Source organism: Taeniopygia guttata, chromosome 10 (genome assembly GCF_048771995.1).
Source record: "Taeniopygia guttata chromosome 10, bTaeGut7.mat, whole genome shotgun sequence".
NCBI lineage: Eukaryota > Metazoa > Chordata > Aves > Passeriformes > Estrildidae > Taeniopygia > Taeniopygia guttata.
This window is the reverse complement of record NC_133035.1, coordinates 1,104,174-1,129,443: the sequence shown is the minus strand read 5'-3', so window position 1 is coordinate 1,129,443 and position 25,270 is coordinate 1,104,174. Positions and strand designations below refer to the sequence as shown.

Below are 25,270 nucleotides of genomic sequence, written 5' to 3'. Positions count from 1 at the left end.
GGGATAGGGGCCGTATGTCCGGCATAGGGGCCGTGTGTCCGGGATCGGGGCCGTGTGTCCCGGGATCGGAGCCGTGTGTCCCGCATCAGGGCCGTGTGTCCCGACATCGGGGCCGTGTGTCCGGGATCGGGGCCGTGTGTCCGGGATCGGAGCTGTGTGTCCCGCAACAGGGCCGTGTGTCCGGGATCGGGGCCGTGTGTCCCGCATCAGGGCCGTGTGTCCCGGCAGCGGGGCTGCCCTGGCAGCAATGCCTGGAGCAGAATGCACTCCCCTTCCATTGGGATCTGCCCAGCAGCCTGCCCAGCCACACCCATCATTCCCTGGACATCAGTGCGCACCCAAGACTTCGGGTTACATCTGCAAGTGCTGGATGTATTGATGCTACTATTTCGAGGCTTTTTGGCTTTTTTCTGGAGATTAAATGTGGCCTAGAAATATTGACAGATCTTTTTTCTTTGGCCTATAAAATATGTTAAACCTACTAAAGTTATTTAGCCCATGTTAGAAACCTTTGATATGAGTAGCCTTTGTTTTTCTTTTTACAGTGCAAAAAGATCAGATACTGTATTTGTATTTGCTGAACATACAATTTATTAGTTTACATTATGGTAGTGTTCCAAGACAAATCAGGGCCTTGCATCCTTCTGACATTCTGCATTCTGAATTATCCATTTGTGAGAAGTACTAAAACCTTATTAAGTGAGATGTAAATAATTTTAGGAGGAAAAAACATTAACTTTCCCTATTATCCTGCACAGTAAAGTTTCAATTATTTATCATTCCATGTATGGCTTAGTAAGCATTGGAGGAGTGAAAATTGGGGAATGGAAGGAAGACAAATTAATTATCTTGAAATGTTTGGGTTTGGATTCAGTGGTATTTTTCCAAAGTCACTGGATCAGGTGTGGATGCCATGTCCCAGTAATCCCCAGTGCATACCAAGAGTGTGCCAGGAGTCCAGTCTGTACAAAGAGCTCTCTCTTTCCAAATCCATTCATAGCAATAGCAAATTCTGCATCCAAGCACAAGTCCTCTTGCAATATATTTCTAGTCCTTTGAAACAGTCCGAAAATTATTCTTATTTCTCTGACACAGCCAAGAAGTCAGTATGAAGGATATTTAAATAATTTCTCCAAGGCTCACTGGGTGGGAGGAGGCAGATTTTATTTCCCCTCTCCTCCCCATGTGATCACACAGCACCCTTTGACTAGTTTTGGCAGAAAACTCCCCCTTCAGTAGGATATGAGGATGTAAGAGGTAATTCTTTAATGTGGCAGAATCGGAAATTCATTCTTCCAGTTTCTTACTCTGTGATGCTGAACACATGCTTAGAAAGTTTGAATTTTGCTAAAAGTATCCAGAAAGACTTTCAGAAGAAATGGAAAAACTGGAAGCTTTTCCTGGGAAGTTAGTACTGTACAGGTTGTTTTTAAAATGAGCACAGAAACTGAATTTATGGGGCATCTTAGCAGACTAAAGAGAAAGACTCTTGTGTTAATTGTGTCAGCTGAAGGCTCAGTGTAGTATGATTATGTTCTCTTTGAATCCTTGTGAGTAATGTTTTGATAAACCTCACACATTTTGTATGCAGATGCCTGATAGAGATTAGGGAAGTGCCTTTCTTCAGCCTCTGTGGTTAATCCTGGTGGAATTGCATTCCTATGATGTTAAATGAAGCAAATGGAAACCTGTCTTGCTGTCTTTTGTCAGATGAAGTTACAATATAGGGTGGTGGGCTTTATATAGGCTTTAATCATGGAATTTGGGTAGATATACCAAAAAAATAAAGTATTTTTTGCTTAATGTGCTAGGATATTGCCAAGGCAATAGCCATTCTAAATCCCACTCTGTGAAAATACTCTGCTTGTGGACTGCAGCAGTTCCACTTCTCATTGGTGCTGTGGTCTTTTGATTTACTATCCAAGTCTTGCAGTTATTTGGGCTTTGGCTTTTAGTTTTGTTTCCCATTTTAGCTTGTGGCTTATGGAGATAGACAGAGGTTTCTTCCAACCTCATTTTCCACAGAGGAAATAGTGAAAAAAAATCTCATCAGGATGTAATCTCCTTCTATTTTTCTTGTCATAGAAAAATTCTGGTTGTATATGAGTGGGCTCAGCTGACCAGATGATAAGAAGTCCAAGACTCAAAATTCTATGAATCATTTTAATTTGTACTTCAAGAACATATAGGTATCTTCAGCATGTCTTGAAAGCTATTAATGAAGCTCCTCTTTTTTTCTGAGAGAAGATACGGAGTACCTGTTGTCTCTTGATTAAGTGGAAACTCCCTATTCTTCCACAAATTAATATTCTGATAGTGGGGATTTTTTTTTATATAGTGTGGCTATTGTGGTACATTCTCCAGCCATTCCATCTCCTGTCTCACTTCTGGGAGACTGGTTAATGTAGTCTTTTTCTTTTCCAATACTCTGTGGTCACTTTGTGAATGTCTTCTGGCCCTTTTACACTATCTCCATTTTATGATGAGCATTGTTACCATTCCCCTATTTTTCCTTCCTCTAGGCTTCTATGTGTAGGCTTCCAGTCCCAGCAGTGTGTGCCACTCCTCCTGCTCACTTAGCAGCTTTGTCCCACCTCAGTGCAGGTTGCCCAGTAGATGAAACCAGCAAGCCCTGAGCCTTGTGACCCAGAGCAGCAGGAGGGGACACTGAGGCAGTGGCACCAAACCCATGGCAGGTACAGAGTGACACCTCCTGACTGCTCTCAGTCTCCAGCTAAGGGACTCGGCAGCCTTGTCTCCTCTGCCTTGCTGCTCCCACTGCACCTTCACAGTCAAGGCACAGAAGGATAAACTCTGGCTGTGTTTTGACTGCTCTGTTTCGTGCCCTGGCACTGTCTGTTTCCCCTCAGTGCCGAGCAGGAGAGCGCAGGTGAATAGCCCAGGTGCAGATGTGTAAAACTGAAATGGAATCCAACCCATGTGTGTCTCTGCATCACTCCCACCTCTGCATTTTGGCTTCATTACTGACCCTTGTTAATAAAATGCCCTTTCTGAGTAGGCTGCAAAGCCATTGCTTTTCTCTTATTCAAATAACCCTGAAGAGCCATTTCTTTTATGATGCCTATAAGAAATCAGCCAAGTGGTCCTGCTGTTCTATTTCCCTTACTCATCTTAAATAGGGTGAAACCATTTGGAAAGGAGGATGGCAAAAACTAGCAGGATAAGCTGTGGAAGGGGAAGAGGGAAACAACAGAAACAAATGTAGCTAATAAAGCACCTTTATGGCTGTATTGTTCACTCTATATCTGTGCTGTTTCCTTGAAAAAGTGGATAGTGAAATGTCACTCAAGCTGACAGTTTCTCCTTGGATGTTTAGCATCCTGTTCAGAATATATGCTAACAATATTTAACATAGATTTCCATGATTCCTTCATTGTTACCAGAGGTTCATTACAAAGATGTAGGTTAATAAGGGAGTTTTTGCTTTAACTGCTCTTTGTTTTCTGTTTTCTGTTGAAGGTTACAACGATTAGCAAAAGACCTTCTGAAGCACCTCCAAATGCAGGATAGCTGTTCCTTGGGGAACCACAAAGTTCCTGGTCTGGACAGGACTTTAGGAGAGATCTCTCGGATTCTGGAAAAAGAGGTATTATGACTTCGGATTGACCTATAAATTGTTTTGCCATCAAGTCTCATCAGTTTGGGTTTGGGAATGTTTAATGTGAGATGCTGAGGAATAAATTACCTCTGTGTAACAAGCAGTGTCTGCTGTAACACTTTTCACTTTTTTCCCCTGTGTTTTCATGAGGATTGTTTTTAACCTGGGTAATTTCAGTCATCTAGCTTGTAGTGTTTACCCACAAACAGCTTTTACAATAAGGGGCCAAACCCTTTTTAGCAGAAAACAGAGGAAAGAATTGGATCCAGGTTTGCTGGAGCACCAATCTGTTGAGTTTTGCCAGAGTTCAGCAGAGTCAGTGGGTCTTCACTGAAGGAGGAAGGTATGATGGGGATCTCTGTGGGATATTTCTACGTTTTTGACTTTTTAGAAGTGATATGATTGCATAGCATGTTTTGATTTATGGTAAATGTGGGATTTTTTTTTTTATTCATAGCACTGCATTTGAATCTTTTTTGCTATTTCCTCATTGTCAGTCTGCTGCCACAGTGCCGTCTGACATTTATTGTGGTTTTTTGTTCCATTAGGACCATAGTATTTGGGTTTTCAGCTTGGACATTATGTTCTGTTCTCTCTTCAACCACTAGAAAATACTTCTTATCTGTAATCAAGGCATAATGAAAATTAGTTCTGGAAAAAACCAAATTAATGAAATCTGAGGAGGGAATGGCATCATTGTGGTTCGGAGTTGATGTTTGTGAAAATGAGATCTCTGCTTGATGCTTTTCACAGCTGAGTCAGTGTGGAGAACACAATTGTTAATGGAACATGCTTTTAGATCCGGGAGGCTGCCTGGGATGCACGGGCTCCTCATGTACATTGTGGTGGTGCCTTGGAGCTGCTCATCAAGCTTAAGAGTGTGTTTGAAAGAGTAGTGACATTTTCACATTTTACAGTGCTTCCATAAATTATTGAAAAACTAATTTTTTATTGCTTTCAAAATCATGTTTTTGCATGACTATGATGAAAAGATGAATCTATTTGAAAGTTATCTAAATAATCCTTGGAAATTCTTGGGAATGTGGAATCTGCTGAGATTTTTTAAAATGAGATGTGAGTTGCAGCTAAGGGTTACTCAGTAATTGTTTCCATGGTTTTGCTGGTTGTTGAGTCTGCAGTGGGGAGTTAAAAACTACATTTGATAGTATTAATAGACATGGGTTATTTTGTTGTTGATTTGGGGTTTTACCCCCAAAACATTTACCTCCCACTGGAGAAGTATTTTTCTATCCAAGTGTCCTGATCAATAAGGTCAGGAAGGATTGATTTCAGTAACTGTTGCAGTGTTTACAGCACAGATCATGGTCATTTGCAGGAGGGGATGGGAATTCTCTTGTTAACCTGGGAGTCAGAAATCCACAGGCACATCTCACGTGTCAGTGGGCACTGAAAGAGCCCTGATGGTGTCAGTCGTGGACTGAGAGGAGGAGACTGACACTGTTAATTGAATTTCCCTGGAGAGCATAAAAATATAGCCTAATGTGGGGGGAGGAAGGGGGAGTGGGAACCACACAAGCTGTCAGTGTGTGAGCTGATAACATTGATTTACCCTTGCTAATGGCCTGGCTTGAATAAAGAATTGCCCTGAGGGAGGACAGGGTTCACTACAATAGATCCTTGCCACTTACTAGAAATTCTTCTTACTCACAAGAAGTCCTGGAAAACTATTACAAAATATAATTGATCCAAAAACCCCTCTTTTCATTCATACTGCGAAACACTGGATTTTTCTTTCGTTAATAGTTTGCACTGCCTGAAAAAATTAATGTATTCAGGATCACCAGGAAAAAAAAGATTGGTTTTACAGATAATGAAATAAATTGCTGAGCTGGTGTTTGTAACAGTAAATAAGAAAAATATGTACTATTAAATGAAGAGTTATTCAGCTCATTAGAAATTCCATGACTGTGCTAAAACAGCCTGAAAGGGTGGGGTGTAATATTTATGCAAACTTGAATCACAAAAAAAGCCACATACAAAAGATTTGCAGCCCTGTCTCAATGGGATTTGCCTCCAGGTACAATCAGATCACACTGACAGTTTCTGTTTGGACTTAGCCTTCATCTGATGTGTTCCACTGTACTGAATAAGGCGTTCTCTCACTTCTGAACCTCTTTCATAGTGTGAGAACATTTTAGGGTGCTGCATGCCTGCATGGTTATTGTGATCACACTAGCTCTTGTTTCTGCCTTCCTGCTGTGCTGGACACAGCACATTCTGCACCTGGGCCCAAGTGATTCCACTAATACAGCAAGAAGTGCTTGTTTAATGCAATTTGAAAGGTTTGTATATTCTCTAGATACTCAGATTTGAGAAATCTCTCTCAGACAAAGATGCATCTTAACCACTGTGTATTTTGGAGTCCTGGCTGTTTATTGCAGCGCCTTACCTGCTCCTCATTCACTGCTGCTGGATCCTTGTGCAATGCAGCATATTTTGAGTGCTAGCAAATGAAAGGGATGTGCTTTGCTTTGCTTCAAGTGGTTGTTAGATCTCCAGACACTTCTTGATACGCCCATATTGGCTTAGTTGGATGAAGCTCTACAAACAGGAGGAGCTTTGTGTCCAATGCTGGAAAAGGATTTGTGAAGAATAAGTGAATTGAAGTGCAGGTTTTGAGGATCTGACTTGGAGAGTGGCCATTAGCTTCATGAAACATGTGGCTCACGTGTCTTTAAATTAAATATGCGTAAGAGGTACTCTAAAGTCATAAACCACCATATGGTTCCAGTTTTAAATAGGGTTGTGCCCCTCTGGCCGTGTGCTGGTAGGAGGCAGGGAGCACAAATCCCGATGTTGTGTATGCCTGGAGTGCTGTTCCCCAGGTGTGTCCAACCAGTGGTGCTGCTGCTTGGATGTGCTCTGGGTTATTGGAAAGTCCTTGGATTTGTGTATCTCACCCTTTCTGGCAGAAATCCTGGAAGGAAGCTGTATTCACTTTCACCTCTTCCTTGTTTAAAAGGATATTAAGAAAATAAACACACACAGAGCCACAACAGCAGAATGCATGCAAATGTTACCAGAAAGCCCTGGCCTGAGGATGGCAGATGTCATATGGGACTCTTCAAGCTCTTAATAAGATCTGATAAGCCTCAGTTTAAGATCTCCTATGAATGGCCCTTTGATGCTGCAAGAAAAACTCTTACAGAAGGCAGGGCTGATGTTTGAAGTGGCAGGGCTAGAGCATTTGTCCTGCCATGATTCTTTTGATTTTATGCATGTTCATTCCTTGGTGGACTAATTTTACACATCCATCACCGAGGGCAGCTGTGTGTTTCAGATGCACAAGGAATCCCAAAGTGACTGCTCAAGCCTGCCTTCAGCACTCCCACAGAAATGTCCTGTAATTGGGAACTCTTAGGAACCGGGATATTGAGAGCAGTATAACCTGTTAGTGTGACTGCAGCTACAGTTTTAACTTGCTTATGCTTATATAATTTATTTCCCTGTTATGTAAAGAGGTGAAATTTCCTGATTAAAAACTTGATTATTTAAAAAATCTACTAATTAAAAAATGTCTGCTGCATACACATTGGGCCCTGGTCTGACTGAAGTACATACATTTCTGAGGTTGTGACCCTGACCTGGGTCAGAGGTTACTGCCTCTCGGATGGTCGTCCTTACACTTGCTGACAGAACATCCCTTCCCTAAAGTTCTTCCTAAAATTTGTTCACAGATGGTTGGGTGTGCCTTCAGGTTTTAAAAATCCTACTTTTAAATGTTAGAAGTGTCCAGTGTGGTTTTGGACAGGTCTGTGCTGGGCAGGGTTGGCAGACACTTACTGTGGGGGACACGCAGGGCATTGCCATTGTGAGGATGGTGACAACAGCTGAGGGCAGTGGCCTTTTCACCTGGCTCAGCTGCAGCTAAAACAGTGCAGTTAAATCACTCCAGTTAAATTTGTACAACACTTACATGTGACATTTAGGCAAGCCCTTAATGCCCTTAAAGCCCTTCTCCATCTGACTGGGAATATGACCCACAGATTCAGTAGGATTCTGAGAGAACCTCATGATTTTTGGAATTCAAAGGCAACAGTTAATCTGCTTACCTGGAATTGCTTTTATATGATGCTTCTTACTGATCACTAGTTTGAAAAAATCTCCACCACAACAGGATTGATAAGGTTCTTTTGAGTGAGTGGTTTGACTGTAGCTCCTACAGCTCTGCTCCTGGGGAGAGGGCTGCAGCAGCAGGGTGCAGGTTTGATCCATGGCCCAGCACAAACAGTACAGCTGAGGCTCCCATATACTCACCAGGAACAAAGTCCTACAAACAAGATTTCACTGCTTCTGCTTGTAAAACTTACTATGATTTTGGATGGGTTTGAGGATAGCTGTGGCCCTGATCTCCTTCAGACTCTATATGTGCTGTAAAAAGCTTAGTAAATAATAGTGAGTGCAAAATAAATTGTTAAAGTGTGGAATTAAAATGGAACCACGAAGTAAAACAGGAGGCTTTTAATAAATTGGGCCACAGTGCTTATAGTTACTTACCAGCTCTCTTCATGCAAATCTAGAAGCAACTGCCTTTGAATAGGCTAAGCTTAAGTATGAATATTTACATTACTAATTCAGAATAATATTCTTTTTGGAAACAGATTTCAGGGGGAAAATATACTTCCTTAGAGAAGGATATAATTTTGTAACTGAAAAATGTGTGAATATCAGCTAGTCATTGACTGCTGTGGTTTAATCCTTTTTCTAAAAAAAGGGTCACAATGCTCATGATCTCTAAAACATGCTCTCTCAGTAACCATTAATGGTTTGTTTTGTGTCAGGCAATGTTTTTGGGTTTGGGATTTTTAGAGAGACTTTTCAGCCTCCTGTTTGAGCAGTGGTGATGTCAGTTATTTACATTTCAGTAAAATGTTTGTCGTAGCTTTCAAATACATGGGGGCTGTAGACAGACAGTGTTTATCCCATTGTAAAGACTGTCAGAAATGGCTGGCTCTAACAACACACTCAGGCCCTGTATTTATGTTTTATTCTCTAAACTCTTGGGCCCATTGGGGATGGTGACCGTAGCCAGGGTGAAGAGGGACAATCCCCCAAATAAAAAATCTTCATCATCAGAAACAATAAAATTAAAAACTGTTAGAGAACTAATGTATGGAACAAAAGCAGTGTTAAATGGAACATGTGATAAGTTTCTTCAAATATCTCTACAGAGATTTAGAATTGCTCTGTGTGTGTATATGTGTGAGTATGTATATATAAATATATATATGACATATATATACAGACAAAATAGATTTTAGAAGCAAATGCTCTGTTATAAAGACTCAATATTGTTGCTTGAAGTATATTTAAGAATACAGTGAGAATTGTGATTCCCAAACTATTGCACATTTAATTTTGATGCTGCAGATATTTGCACCCGAAGAACTGTTTTCCTAGTGTAGCAGAGTGGTGTGGTCTTTAAAGAGAGAATTGCCAGCCTATCTGTCACCATCTTACATAAGTAAAAAAAAGCATTATCTATGAAAAAGAGTGAAAATTACAGTCATAGTGAATTTACCATAATCCTGAACCAGTGGCTTGACATTGTCTTTTGTGATCTTCGGTATCTCCGTGCCCGTGCACACAGGCACAGTGTCATTATATAATTTAACATACTATATTCTCTAGAGCCTCACAGTGGATTCATTTCGTAGGCTGACTGAAGATGTAAAAAGTTTACCTTTAGGCCTTATGGTAGGAATGCAAACCTTGATGTGCCTGTTTGTGAGCGGGAGGTGTTCCTGGCAGGGTGGTTCTGGGTCAGCCCCTTCCTTTCCCCGAGTCCTCCGCATCTGCCGCTCTGCACTGGAGCATACCACTGGCAGAAACAGCAGCGGGCCTTTGAATGCTTACAAGTCACAAATCTATTTAGAAGTAGAATTTCTTTCTGACAACAGATTCAGACACCATTGTGCTTGGAAATCACACAGCTCTTTCTCCTGCTAAGCTGCTTACAGCAGCTGTCTCCTGGTGTGGGTGCACAGGGGAATTACCTGGATAATCACTGTATATCCTGACAAAACTTAAACCTGCAGTCACACAGAGAATTAATTCTGCAGAAAAAGTGGAAGTACACGTAGGCACAGGTGTAATTTCAGAAGGAAACAGCTGTGTGCCCACAGTCCAAGGGCACACGGGGAGCCAGGGCTGTTGCTGCTGTCCCCACGTTGCAGGAGCCTGGGAGCAGGTCGGGCTTTGTCTGCAGCTGGGCTGAGCTGTGCCACAGCTGGAGGCACCTCCAGAGCTGGGGTGAGCTCAGCGCAGAGCCCTGAGCCTGCTCCTCCTCAGTCCCCCTGCCGAGCCCTTGGTGCTGTCATGGTGCTGGCACGGGGCAGCCTCTGCCTTTCTCTCCTGTGTCTTTTGGCCACGAGAAGATGGTTTACACCAGAAAGCCTTCTTTGATATCAGGCAGTGGGCATTTCCTAGCCAAAGTTAAAAAAACAATTAAACACCCACATGCCACCTTAACTGTGCTTTCATCCTTATAGGTTTTGTTCTCTGGGAAAGTAATTGATGCTCTTATTTGTTACAATGAGAAGTTAAACTTTAAGGTTCATTTTAGCTAAACATCTGATGTATTTCTATGCAAATAGTGGATTAATAGTTTAAGCTATCCATTAATTTTTCAACTCAGGATACTCCTGTAGTAGCTAGTTCCAAAGCTACAGTGATGTCACATGAAGGGAAGTAATTAATCAAATGTAAAGCTGAATTATAACTGTTTAAAAACACCTTAAAGTTCAAAATCCAAACTTTAGGAAGGGTATTGAATTACAAAACATAAAGATAAGAATAATAATAAACAAAGAAATATATTTTTTAAAAAAGTAAAAAGCTAATAAGTTTAAACTAAAAGGTTTTACCAGCTAAAACTAGAATTTGTGCCTTTGGAACATTGTATATTGCCACGGAAAATCTAATAATTTTGCCAACCCAGAAAGTAGCAATAGGGAATTCTGTAATCATGCTTCCTTTGTTGCAAGTGTTAAGTACGGAACCTGAATTGGAGCATAAACTCCAGAAAGGACAAAGCAGATAGAATTGTTGGAAAAGACAAGATGTAAGTAACCCTCCTGAAAATTAATTCACTTCTTTAAAGCCTGTAACAGTGAGAATTAGAGAATTTTAATGTCTAGGTGATCATCACTGAGTGCCAGTGATGCACAGTGCCACTCAAACATGGCTTGAAAAAGGTTCAGCAGTGTTCAAAGCCTGGAATTTGGGTAGATATAGCAAAGAAAGTATTTTTTGCTTAATGTGCTAGGATATTGCCAAGGCAATAGCCATTCTAAATTGTCAGTATTGTCCTGTAAGCACCAGTTCATCTGCAGATGGTCCGAGCTGCTGTTGGAGTAGGAACATCCCCTTCTGTATCAACTGCAGCAGCAGATTTGATAGTCCCAGCACAGAGGCAGTGGGCAAACGCAGCAGGAGCTCTTTGGGCAGCATTTCCCACCCCAACAGCCTTTTCCTGTCACTTCCTGGAAGAAGTCAACAGGTCAGGTGTGTGTTGTGTGCTGCAGGTTGGGCAAGGCAGCTTCATCTCATCAATAATTCCTTTGCCCAGAGTTTCTGTAATCTGTGGATTAACCTTTTCCCCAAGATGAACATATAAATAGGAACTTGTTACTAGGGGTCAGTCACAGAATATTTTTTAGCTTGTTTGCTGGAAAAGGTTTTAAAAGGCAAGTTGAGTTCACAGATAAGCTCTGCAGTGTTCTTATTCCAAGATTATTGGGAGGTTAATTTCTGTGCACAGTTGGTGTAGTTGAGAACTGCTGCAGGATGTAATTAAATGCTGTCAGCTTCCAGTGTTGTACTAATTGTGGCTTTTTGCTGTCAGATCAGGCTTCTACGTCAGTTTAGAGCTAATACATCATATCAGAATGGATATAATGGATATTTATACATTCCAGGGTATGCAAAGTTCCTCCACTACAAGACAAGAGATATGTTTTAGTGTCATTAAAGCTCAGGCACCGAGTTCTCAGTGAGAACTCCCTGCCCAGGCACATTTCTGCCAATAGCAGAGAACAGTTTAGAAATCACAATAAAGTAATGATTAGTATGGTTTCTGAAGAAGTTTGTTTTTTTTTTTTTTAATTTGGTCCAATGGTATTTATGCACATAAATTTTCTTTGAAGTGTTTTAAAGTTCAACCATGATTTGAGACCATCACTTCTGACTTGAAAAATATTAACCCAGAAGCCTTCATGGTCTGTTCTGATGTTTGCAGTACCTCACAAAGCCACCCTGTTCCTGTGCCCCACAGTCCTTTGTGGCTGTCATGTAGGTGGGTTCTTGGGCAAATGCTCTGAGAGGCAGCACCCAAGGCAATCAGGGTGAAACCTGTGTTTTAGAGTTCAAGTGCCCTTGACTTCATGGCAGGTCTTTAAACAGCCACTGCTCCCTCTCCATACGTTTTTCTCCCACATAATTTTAGTATCTTCACTTTGGCTGGATTGCACTGGTGTTCATAGTCTGGATTCAGCAGAAATCAGCTGCTTTCTAGTGGCTGGCAGCTCTCAGTAGTGACCTGTCAGATTCAGTGTTCAGAGAGACCTGACTTCCTGCTCACTGGGCAATTCATTGTCCAATAAACGTTAAGAGAAGATGGGATGAGATTATGGAATTTTGCTTTCTATTTACCTATTTGGGAAATTTTATTTTTGTGATTAATCAGAAAAAGTCAAATTAGCCTCAGCTAATGGAACCATCTGTGGAGATCCAGGAGCTCTTTTATTATTGTTCCTCTTATTAAAGCTGTATTGTTGATTTGCTCCTCTAATTGATGCACTTACTAGAGGCCCTGTTAGTTATAAATAGATCAAACATTTATTTTTAATAAGCACAAGTGCTGCAATGCTCAGTGCTGTCTCTCAGGATATCTGTGAGGATAATTCTTATTTTCCCAAGCAATATTGTGTGTTTCCTACAATGCTGCTTGGCATGGCTGAAAGCAGCTGAACAGAGAGCATGGAATTGACTGGTTTACCTTTACCAGTCTTACCTTTATGGCTTTCGCTGACTCTTGTGGCTTCACAATCTGGATTGTGAGGGTCTTGTCCTCATCAACAGAAGTACAACAGGGTGCCTCTCTGGGACTTCACTGCTAAACTGAAAAGCCACTGCAGAACTTGGAAGGAGGTTGTGTAAATAAGGCTCATCCTTTTCAATTACATGATACAGTGAGTCAGTAAGGAGTCCTGTTGCATTTGGTTTGACCTGACAATGTGGGCAGATGTTAGTAAGCAGAAAAATGAGTTAAGTATATGATGGTGTAGACAGAAAGTAGGTTTATGTGCACGGGATGTTTAGTGTTTTCAGGACAGGTGTAAGAATCAATTTTGCAGTACGGTTATTATCCCTAGGCCTAAATGAATTTTGGGGTGCTTATCAGTAGTAGATTTTCAGAGAGGATGGTCAAAAATGCCTCTTCTTTTATTTTTGATACAGTAAAAAGTAAGGTGAGCCTCATTTTTTATAGTGCATTTGAATGCTGTATCAAGTGCTTGCCTTTTCACCCTTTTTGTTCTTAGGTATTTGTCTTCCTCTGTGCTAAATCGAGGCTGTGAAGTTGCAGTTGGCATTCCTGAGCTGTGGAGGTGAAAAGGCAGTGTTACCCAGCTGGCTCAGGAGCCAGAGGCACCTTTCCATGGGCATGAGCAGGGGCTGGGCTGTGCAGGGCGTGGAGCACCTGCCCCAGCCCCTTTGCCAGCAGGTGCCAGGGAACCTCCACTCCTGCCTGAGGAAACACAGACAGAGCTGCTGCCCTCCCCTAAGGCTTCCAAATCACCCTTCAGGCTCAGATCTGCACTTTGCTGAGCAGGACAAGGGGGGTGGGTGTTTGTCAAAGCCTCCCTGCTGGGGCTTTCACCCAGGAGCAGTGCAGGAGGAAGACATGGATACAAATATGAGAGAGATATTCCCTGACGTGAGTGAACGCCTTCCTCCAATTCAAGCGACACTCAGCCAGTTCTGGCTCATGTTTTAATCCTAAACTAGCTTTTCATTGATATTCAGTGGTTGAAATTTTATTGTGGGTGAATTCACTGACGTTTGAAAACCCGTTTGAGGTTTACATGTGAAGTGGGGGATTATTATAACACTAATTTCACTACAGGGAAGTGTTGCAGGGAGCAAAATTGCTTATTTTAGTAGAAAATACTTTTTTGATGTACTCTCCAGGGATTTTCACTGTATAAAGTCTGGAGAACTACTCAAAGAATGTAGATTTTCTACAGTCACAACAGTGTCCATGGGTGTATATGTGCATGTAGATATACTTATGTATTTATTTAAAGGGAGAGGAAAGTGGGGAAAAAAGGAGAAGCTAGCACAATATTCAGTTGTCTGGTTTGTTTTCCTAAGCAAGCTTTGAACTGCATTTCTTAGCCCCTGGCATTTTAGATACAATCTTCAAACATTAGATAAAAGGAAAGAAAAAATTCTTAAGATAGCTTTTACTATATTTTACTAATTAGTTATTATTTCTTCCATCAATAAACAGTTTAGAGTAGAGTTGCAGAAGTGTGTTCTTTCAGAAATAGAAGTCAGCATGTTTCTCAAAGTATTTGGGTTCCATTTAGAAATAATTTCTTCAGAAACTTTAGTTCCTGAAGACTGTTCAAATGGGCTTTCCAGATCAGCTTCTGATTGGGACATTCTGCTGGACCAGCAGAAAACCGTCTTTGGATTAATGAAGGAAAAATAATTTTTCTAAATTTCCGTTTAAGTCTACATGAAAATATTTATTTTGGAGGTTTGTCTTTGAGGGAGGGTCTACACCAGAGTATTTCAGTTAGTTCAAAAATATTTCAAATATGGGCTAAAGTCACATAGAGCAGCGATAGCAAAGCTGGCATTAAATCATTTCAGCTGTTGAAGCTCAGCATTATTTCTGATTCTGGTCTACTTATTAACTAATAATAATACTTTAACAGGAGAAATGTATGGAAGCAAGTACTTTGGTCCAGGACATTGGATTTCACCCAATGACTCTTGCACCAAATTAATAAATTATGATTTAACTGGGATCATATTTTTCTAGGAGATAGTCAGGTTTGATTTAAAAACTTTAAATGATTGAGAGTCGACTATATATGCTAAGTATATTATGCTCATCATTAATTACTCCTGGTATTAAAAAAGCCCCATTTTAGTCTCACCTAAATTCATTCAGTTTCAGCTTCCAAATATCATATGTTCCTGTGCATTATCAGACATCTTCTCATTCAGGTCCTTCCACACTGTCATCCCAGCATATTTTTGCTTTCCCCAGCATAAACTACGTGGCACTTCTGTTGTGCCTCCTGGTGGGACAGATTTCCCTGACCTTTGCTGCCCTACAAGTGCTGTGGGTTGCCAGTGCCCTGTACAGAGAGGGGAGCAGCGGTGCAGGGCAGGGTTTGGGCTCCCTTCTCTCCTGGAATATTGAATACACAGCCCTAAAGCTGTTGCAAAGCGGTGCTGCCTTTATGTCCCTCTGTGTTACTTTGTTACCCACTGACTTGTATAAATTCTGCAGCATTTTCCCCCAGTTTGGTTTTATTTCTGAAGCACACAGTTCATATTGTGCGACTGCTTTAATGAGTTCAACAAAAGCCAGCCAAGTACCAGCACAGGCCAGTTGGCCTTTTCATGTGTTTCTTTGTTGGCCACGTTGTGTAGGATGGGGCACATGTGTAAATCACTCTTTTTGAGCTGTGTGTATTTTTTCTGTACCAAATGTCAGATAATGAGATGAAAACTTTATATTGGACTTTCTATTTGGTCTGCTCATTTTCAAATTTGCCAAACATACTTGTGTCCTCAGGTAAGTGGTGCTTCCGAGGGTGCCACAGATGCCAAACCCTGATAAAATCTACCCTATTTTGTCAATGAACACACAAACAGTTGTTCCCCATCTGCTGCCTCTGTCTGAAAGGTTAGGAAGCCCTTCCTTCTTGATCACAAAGGACATAATTATTGTCTGTAGAGGAGTCAAGTACAAAGACAGTCCATCCAGTCTGACCGCTACTACACTGCAGGCCACCAAAGATTAACAGCTGCTTCTCCTTTGATTAGGTTAGGTAATAACAGTTACTTTAGTTAATAATTGGATGGATTCCCAGGCCATGTAATTCAGGTTTAGGCTGTCATTTTTTGCTGGCATGTAGCTGAGCTCTATTATTGGAACAGAGCCTGTAATCCTATTAGTCAGTTGTCATTCAAGCCATAGGAGAGAAGGCAAATTCAGATCCATTAAAGTGTTGTAACAGGTAGGTAAATAAGTCAGCCATGCTTGCCCACTGTGCAGGGAGCTGTCTTGATTGTTTGTCCTTTTTTTAAGGATTAATTTTACGTTTTAAAATATGTTTAATTCATAATTAATCCATTAAATGGTTACATGGTTTGTCTAATTTATCATAGTTTCTGTTTACTGTGTCACATGCATTAGTGTACACACACTTCCCACTACGTTACTTGATTCATGCAGTGTTCTGCCTAAATTAGTGGATGTGGGCTTTAAATGACAAGTTTATAATGGTCCAGAGATTAAATACATGCTTCCTGTCACATCAGCTGGGTTGGCTTTCCTCCTGTGCAAACATGACCACTCCAGTTCCTAACGATGGGCTTGGGAAGGATAAGGAAAAGAGGCTTTTTCCATGGGTTGGGTTTGAGTGCTGCGTCTGCTGCTCTCAGGAACTGCATCTCTGTTTTTGTTTTCCTAATGTTTGAGACACATCTAGGTAGCATCCCCAAGGTTTTTGTGCCTCCTCATCTCTGCTATAAAGTGCAGAGATTACATTAATAATAATTTTTGCCTACTTGTTAATTTGTCTCTGCTCTCCTGTGTCACCAGGTAACTTCAGAGCACAGGAATCCTCTTGTGTTTAAAAATCAAATTGTTTATAAATGTAATTTGAGTAGTTGTGAATTTCTGAAAATACATATTAGCAAATCAAATTTTTACACCATGTTTACAAATAATGTTACATATTAGCAAACCAAATTTTTACACACTCTTTTAAAAACAATGTACAAAACCATGTTTATATCTTTTCTTTGTTCAAGGAAAGTGAATCCCATGGTATTGATTGCAGAATATCCCTCCCAATCTAAATGTGCAGCTAAGGTATAGCTAATATCAGCTAATGTAAAGCTTTAACACTTCAGGACATCATCTTTTCAAGGATATTAGTTCATTTTTCAGAGAAAGACCAATTGGATAAGATGTCTCGCTCACGTATTTTTATGATCCAAGAAAGATTTCTTTAGATGAGTATAAAAATACTTAAAATTTGAAAATTACCTCAAATAGGAATTAATTCAGACATATTTTTAAAGAATTTGGTGTGATTTGGCAGCTACTTCAGGATTGACATTGCCTTCCAGGACATGGATTAGAAGTCCTGGAAGTTCTCCATCTTATAAGAATCACTGGAGAGAAATATATTAAATGTGCAAAAAGCCACGTATCCCCGTGTGGCAGTTTTACAGACCTCTGTGAGCACAGGTAACAAATCCAGTGCTCCTGGATCTTCCCCAGCTTTGCTGCTGGTTGTATCTTCCTTTTACTGAAGCTTCTCCCTCTCTTCCATGCATATTGTTAGAGATTCATTTTCATTCATAAGCATCAAAATGCTAATGATTTTTTATGAGTAATCTAGAAAGAGGAGTGATAGCACACATAGGTAAATCAGAAGAAATTGCAGACTCCCTTCTGCTTGGTAGAAAATTTGTAGTAGTTACAGAAGTTTTTAGAATGCAAATTTGTCTATTGACTTGTATTTTAGAATTATTAAGATTAGACTTGTATTACTTGTAATACTAATAATTTTAGTATTATTAATACCATTTTAGTATTATTAATACAAGTAGACTTGTATTTTAGTAAAACATTAGACAAAAGTGAACCAGGCACTCTATAAAACAAGTGATGCTCCAGATTGGAATGGAAGGAGAGCACATAGGAAATGAAACAGCTTCAAAAGATTTATATATTTTTAAAATAGATATATGAAAACCTCCCCTCAGAACAGGGAGATGTTGTTGCTTCTTTCAGTGTGGCTCTAGTGACTGATCTGGGATAGGAGGAAGTTCCTTTCTGGATCCTTCATTACCAGGTATTTTTGGAGAAAAGAGGAGTTCTGTTAAAAGTTCTGTTCTTTTTCTGTTAAGTTCTCAGTTAAGAAAAGGTCACGTGAAAAAAATACAAAAGGTGGAGTTCAGCATTAAAGAGAACACAGAGCTGAGGAACAAGCCAAGTGAGGAAAGGAAGCAGTGTACGAGTTCAAGAATGGAGCAGTTCTGAGGGGACAAGCAAAATGAATGCAATAAATCGGATATAACTCAGAGTAATGGGATGAAATAGAGAAAGGGCATATTTGGTCTGAATGACAGGAGAGACTTCTTGCCACAGGAGTTAATAGGTTGTGGCATAATATCCCATGAGAAATAGGGAAAGTGAGAAGTGGCAAGTGCTGGGCACATGTGGAGCTGGAGGAGCACGGGCAGATAAATCAGCAGTGTCAGAGCCCTGGCTCTGTGCTGCACAGCGCACTGAGCTCTGAGCTCTGAGCTGCTGCTGTGCTCCTGCTGCGCACGGCCAGGCTGTGCCCATTCCCCAGGAAAGGCTCTCTGCAAACAGCAGCACCTCTTCTACGCCTGGGCGATGGAAACACCTGGGGTTTTTCAGCCAAAGCAAGCAGGGAAAAGTTAGAAAGGCCCTGGGCTCTGTCTGGGGTCTGCAGCACTGGGGGAGCAGGGCAGGATGAGGTTTGGGAATGTTGCTGTGAGCCAAGGTGATCAAATAAAGTCAATAGGATGATTTATGGCAGGACTGTTCCTTCGCTGTTTGGGTCTTTTCTTTACGGCTCTACCAGGAGTCGGTGGAACATGTTATTGGGAGCTGAGGGAGTTTAGGGAGGCAGGGGCTTGGGATGTTTTTAGATGGGAGGAAGAGGAAACAGAGGAATAATGTATGAGGGAAACTCAAAAATGACTCTGCAGTTAAGGCACACTTACTGGGCTCACTGGGCTAAAATTAACTCCTAGAAATTATACTTATCAACTAGCCTGTAGGAAATCACTGGTTGATTTTCTTAACTGCTTGGTGAGTTGGCACACAGATTTCCACTCATTTGAGGCCAGTTATTCTTTGGAAGATAAATCTTTTGGTGTTCCAAAAATCTAAATGCAGTTCATATTGTGGAAAATACTTCCATTTTTAATATTTGACTTCCGTGAAATGCTTTTCTGTAGCTTGTAAATTAAATACAATATAGCTGTTTGCTTGACCAAAACTAAATGGAGAGAAAGTTGCATGATTTAAATAAAAAGTAAGATATGTACTTCTGTGTGTACTGTCTGATCTCACAGGGAAAAATGTTGCACATCTAAATCATAATGCAGTTGCTTAATTATTTTTGTAGTTGTTCAAGTAAATACTTTATTGTCAAGAGTTTTATTGTCATTATTAGGAATTTTACTATCATTATTAGGAGTTTTATTGGCAATGTTTTATTGTCATTATTAGGAGTTTTTTCTGTGTTACAGTAGAATACATTCTTTATAGTCTAGAAATAATTGTGTTTATAGAGGATTTCCCTTTTTCCCCCATACATTAAGTGCTTGCAACACTGGGGGGAAAAAAAGAGGAAATTATTTCTTATTAACTAGAATATCATCATCATCATCACTGAGAAAATCAAGATGATTAAATACTGCCTATAAACAATATAAAATTAGCAGCTTAGAAGTAGAGAATAAGAAGATTTTACTTGTTTTATTGTAAACAGAGGAAAACCAATTTTGCAGAAAGGGAAAAGAGTGTAAGCTGTAAAATACTGGATCTGCTGCAGCAAAACCCCTGTCATTTGCAAACTGTGAGAATAATGATAGGATGGTAATTAAGTGTAAAATTTTGGTATGTGCAAGTTCCAAGTGGATACCTCAGAAAAGGGATCTGCCTAAGCTATTTTGTGCATATTTATAAAACCAAGCCTGGAGGTTGTCCTCTGTTGGGAAAGTTTGTAAAAAGGAGGAATTACTAATCTGGAGATTGTCTGTATTTTTAAAATCATACAAAGCAGCATAGCTCCAAAGGTAATAGCAACAGATAAAGGTGAATTTTATTGAAGTCCCTCTAATTGTATGTCCTTACAGAAAATATGGTATTCAAATGTATTACCTGTGTAGTTCTGGGTATGTATATATGATAATTGAAAACATAATACCTGAGGGTTTCAACTCCTTCTCTAGAAAGCCTCTTCCTTGTGCATGAGCAGTGAAATGCTCTTTTTCAAATGTCTCCAACACAGTAAATAATGTATTAAGGACTTTCTACATTGTCAGAATCTACAACTGTCAGATGTACCCTTTATGTGGACGTTTCTTTAATTTGTGTTGGTTCTCTTCTGTGTTTTGTTTCTCTAGAACACAGCAGATAAAATTGCATTCCGGGCTGCAGGAGGACTGACTGCTTTGGAAAATGTTCTTCAGATGGTGACTTCTCCCACCAACCTGAATGCAGCTGCCCGGGTTCCCTTTAAGTGAGTTTGATGGGTCCTTCACCTGCACTTAGAGGCACTGGAATATTCATTTCATATCTGCTGCTTCACTGCTTCTTCTCCTAGTCCTGTGTTGGACTTCAGAGCAAAAAAGTGTGCTGTTCTCTATGCCATGGAAGGTGAAACACGTTTCCACTCAGCCTCTGGTTTCCTAACTTGCTGGGTTTATTTTGAGCAATGATATATTTGAGCAGCAGCTAATTGTGTAAAAAATGGAAGAGACAAAACTGTTTAACAGAGGAAGAAATACATATCTTTTGAAGTTAGTCTGCAGAGATCTCTAGTGGGAAGCAGGGGAATTTTTTAAAGGGTTGTAATTCACTGGAATCTGTCTGCTTTTAAAATTAAATAGTTGTAAGATACTGCCAGCTGAAAGGGCGCCTACAAACAGGTAAATCAAAATTCTTGTGGATTAGAGAAATTCCTCTTTACAGAACAGAAGAATGGAAGGGTTTAAATGTCTAATCCCTAAAAAAGAAGGTGGTGACTAAGCAGAATTCCTGCAAAAACTGGTACCTCAAACCATGTGCTCTTTTCCCTGATCTCTAACTGTAGGTTGTATACAGTCAAGAGCACATAGGTGCTTTCAGAGCACAGCTAGGCGTGTTTTTAGTACAAACCCAGGATATCCTGGTGTGTACCATTGTCATCGTTTGTTTGTAGATATTTTGTAATATTGGTATAATTGTAATTTAGGCTTTACAGCGTGAGTTTGGATGAAAACTGCCCAATAATACATTATGGGACGTAAGTGTGAAGTGCTAGGAAAGAGCACTAAGGAAAAAACATTTTTAAATATCTTGACTTTGCACTTCTAAGCGAGTAAATAAAATTCCTGCCTTTGCAGTCATGCCAAATGCACTTGCTGCAGGTCCAGCCAGCTCCCCTGGCGAGCAGTCCTGAGCTGGGGCTGTGGGGAGCAGCCCACGGACAGCCTTGGGCGTCTTCATTTGTCGAGTCTCTGATTTTGAGTGATTTCATCAATGTGGGATAAACTTCACAAGGGACAGGAGTACACTGTCTGCCCACATAAAGCCTAGTTTAAATTGAGCTTTAAATTCTTAGAATGTCCACAACCCATACATCTTTTAATTTTGTTCTTTCCTTTTAAGAATGGTCTTGTTTTGGTAACCTTTGTTGAGAAGGTTTGAGAACATTGTGTTTACATTACTGAAAACAATGTTTGAGGTTTGTGAGGCAGTTTGAGGATGTATTAGTTCTCGAAGGAGTTTGTGTGCTGATAAATAAAGCCCCATGTCAGCCACATTTGTGTGACAGAAATCACATCCAAACAGTTGATCAGAGGTTCTCCTCTCTCTGACAGTCACCCTCTATCTCACAGCCCTTTCAGACCAGTGGTCACTCAGATTCCTGAGGCTGTTTAAAACTGAATTTTAAAAAGAGTTTTTTCATCTTTGAAAAATTCTCTAAACATTGTTTTATTAACACAGATTTTCCCTAGCTGTATTTCTGAAGGAAATACGGGGGCAAAAAAGAGATTAATATAAACTATTCTGACAGCATTGTCTATTAAAAACATCTTCTGAAGAACTTTGCTGCACTCCTGAAATACAGCATTTCATTCAACTTCACAGCAAATTGCAGTCTCCAGTTTGTAGGCACCAAAAGTATGGAAGCTGGGAAGTTATCCATCAGCTTGCACGTAATTTGACACAGGATCCTGCTCTCTAAAGCAAACTGCTCTTGCTGGGTTGGTCTGTAAGAGCCGGGAGTAAACTGGAAGTGGCTCAAGGAGCTTGGTCTGGTTGCATGGGATGCAGAGGCTCCTCTCTTGGTATTTCTGTGGCCTTTTTGGTGGGGAAGAATGTTCTGTGCAGAATCTGCACCTCAACTGTCAAGAGCAAGCAGTAGTTCCAGAGGGTGGGACTTGCTATGAGCAGTTTGAACCAGGCACAAGCTATATTCATAGGTATTGCTATGGTCTCACTGAAAGGATTTAAGTAATTTTCACATACAGAGTGTTCAAGGGAGGTTCAAAACCTCCTATCATAGAATATGTTTAATCCTTTAAACAAAGAAGAAATTTAAGATCACATTTCTCATTTACTGTAGAAACAAGTTTGAAGTTACTTTTCTTTCTTTTGTGCAAATGTCATTTACATCCTGATTTCTTGAACTTTAAATCTAGTGAAGGAGCAGGTTTTTTATGGCAGTTTTCTCTGTTTAAAGACAAAGCAAAGCCCTGTGGAGAGAAGTTGAATGAAGACTTTTCATGAATTGCCCTCCAGTCTTCCCCTAGCCAAATATGCTTTGCTAAAGGACACTACTGTACTTCAGATTGTTTGTGGGTTCTTGCAATGTTTAACCATTTGTACTCATCTTAAATTGGGAATTTGTCTGTTGCTTTGTGATGAGGATAAGCTATTTACAAGTAGGTGAGGAGATTACATGGGCTATTATCTACATCTCTCTTTCCCCAAAATCCTGGCTGTATGGTGCAGCTCAGAACTTTAATCCCATGTCTACAAGATAATGCTTTATTATCAGAAGGTTTAACAATATGCCTGTTGTTTTGTACCACTGTCCAGCTCGGTAGTCAGAGCAGCAGGATGGGAAATGCTGTGAGGACATAACATTTATGAGATAGATTATACATTTGGTGTTGGGGCAATTTTCCTCCCCTTCAATTAAATAAGTGGAAAAGGGAAAGAGAAAGCAGTGGGTTATAGTAAGTTTTAGTTTTGGTGTTAACATAAAAATTAAGTCCAGCCATATTATTTCTCAAAGCAGCATTTTGTAGTGTTCCGGGATTTGTCCACTTCTCCACAAAACAAGACATAGTCAGCAGAATTTGTTAAGGTTTCAGAGCCCTATGATATTCTTCTTGTACAGAAAAGCAAATGGGAGCTGCACAGCAAAACAACTGAATGCCTTCAGATGAGGAGCAGAAGATGAGTCTCCTCCCCTGGGTTGCCTTGCAATGTGCAGCTCATTTACCATGACATGTTGGTAACAAACCTGCTAACAAATGAGGCTTGTAGGGTTTGTTTAATTAACATTTGGGAAATGCTTTGACTTCCTTAAGTGGTGAGTATTTTAAAAGAGAAATTGGCAGTAATTGTGTAAGGAACAAAGTTGTACTTTTGCAAGTTAAGATGGAATTGAAGTCAAGTTTAATATATCTTCTATTTTCACACAGTTTCTTGCATCATTTATTTAAAGCAAATACTATCAGGGTAAAAAAGCTCAAACCATAATTACGTACGTGAAAAGAAAAAATTTGTGCCACCGTAATATTTTGGGTTGCAGTGATACAAATGACATTTTTCAGTAAGAACTATTTTGAACTAAGAGCTGGTTTTATATCTTGTTCCCTGTAATTTTTACTAGGGTTTGGGAATATACACTTATTAAGCTGCAGTGTTGCTCTTCATGGAGTTTTATTGTTGTTTCAATCCATATTCTTACCTTGGTGGTTCCTTACCCATTCCACTCTGCAGCCATTCTGTGCACCATTTTTCAGTAATATTTCACCTCCCACTTCTTTGCAACTCAGCAAGAAATTACCAATACTGATCCCCTTCCCCATCAGACTGCTTCATAATATTCAAACTGGCTAAAAATGAGCAGTTTTCTACTGAATTAGGACATCCTAAATTTGATAATGTTTAGTGTTGTATTATTGCACTGCCAAACTGAGCTTTTAGGATTATTCATTGATAATCAAAGTATGTTCATTTGTAACAGAAGTTGTAAGAATAGGGAAAAGCTTTACATTTGAAACAGGTGCATTGTTGTATGTTGATTATTCCCTGGTTTTTGTAAAGCATAAGTTGAGTTCTTGCCTCTGTATCCTGGTGCACTATCATGTATTAGTTTTCCATGGTTGCATACTGTTGATGCCTCAGTATTTTTAGTGAAAGTTAAAGTTTGTCAACTTGTTTATATCAGGGAAATTGAGGAAATAAAGATGAGCTAACATTAAAAAATAATCATGTGCAGACAATATAAACTGTTGAGATCTAGCTTTATTGAAATGAATCCTCCTCTCCTCCTCCTTCATATTCATGTAAAATAAACATAGGATACAGATGCATATTTTTGTCTAGTTTAAAGACAGATTTCTTTTTTGGCTCCAAGCTTGTGTACCATAAGGAGGTTTTTATAATTGGATTTACTCTGCAGGAAAGGCTTGCATCTGAGGGCAGCCTGGCCGTGGGCTGGAGTGAACGTGCAGGGGCCAGAGCTGGAAAGCTGATTTGTGGGTGTGATACAAAGTTTAGAGCAACATCGGTGATCAGTAACCACCTGCTTTGCAGAGCCTCCTGCTCCAGCCCTTCAGCTGCCTGTGGGATCTCAGGAGATAACACCTTTGGAATTCAGAGCAGTTCTTTTCCTCCAAGTGGGAAGAAAAGGGTGGGAAATGCATTGGGTTTTCCATCCCAGCGAGTTTAAGGTGTGGTTGAATAAAGTTGTGGCTCCACCATTTGCAGCCTCTCCCTTGTCTCGGCAGCCTTGTGCAGAAATGGTGACAGTTGACAGCTGTTGTTCTCTTAATAAGATTAAAGTAAAGAAATTAGTTGTGCTGTCTCTAATCTGCCATTTAACACTGCCAACCACCTGGGGACACTTCTGTGTGACACTCCTGGTGCTGAATTCCAGTCAGGCCGTGGAGCCGAGGCAGAGCTGAGCATGCCGTGATCAGAATGTGTTCAGACGAGCTGCTGTTAGCAAGCTTATGGTATCAATTAAAGGAACCCTCTTTATTGTTGTGAAAAATTCATTTGACATCCATTTGCTTCCAGCACCTTTTCAAATGCATTATCAGAGTCTCTGGAAGCACCAGTACTCTTTGTGACGTGAGGTTCGCTTGGGAAATACAAAAGCGTGATGCATTCGTACAGTGGATTTGGTCTTTAGATAAAGTGGGAAGTTTTTGTGTTTTCAAGTGCAAAATAAATTATCCTCTTAGGAATCCCATATATCAAAAAGCATTTATTGCACTGAATTAACTAAATCACACCAGAACTCTGAAATGCTGTCAGAATTAACCTACAAGTTCATATTTGACACTTTGGATGAATTATAATGTTTATATTTAAATAGAATT

The 25,270-nt window shown here is 40.1% G+C and overlaps 1 protein-coding gene across 4 annotated transcripts in view; it reads left to right on the top strand.

Annotated features, from left to right (window-relative positions):
- Nucleotides 1-25,270, top strand: part of SCAPER (S-phase cyclin A associated protein in the ER) — a 136,245-nt gene that overhangs the window by 66,289 nt on the left and 44,686 nt on the right. For all 4 annotated transcript variants that reach the window (XM_002192032.7, XM_030281052.4, XM_030281053.4 and 1 more), the window contains 2 exons: nucleotides 3,481-3,607; nucleotides 20,066-20,181. In XM_002192032.7, the coding sequence (XP_002192068.6) occupies nucleotides 3,481-3,607; nucleotides 20,066-20,181 (243 nt within the window). The remainder of the gene's footprint in view (nucleotides 1-3,480; nucleotides 3,608-20,065; nucleotides 20,182-25,270) is intronic.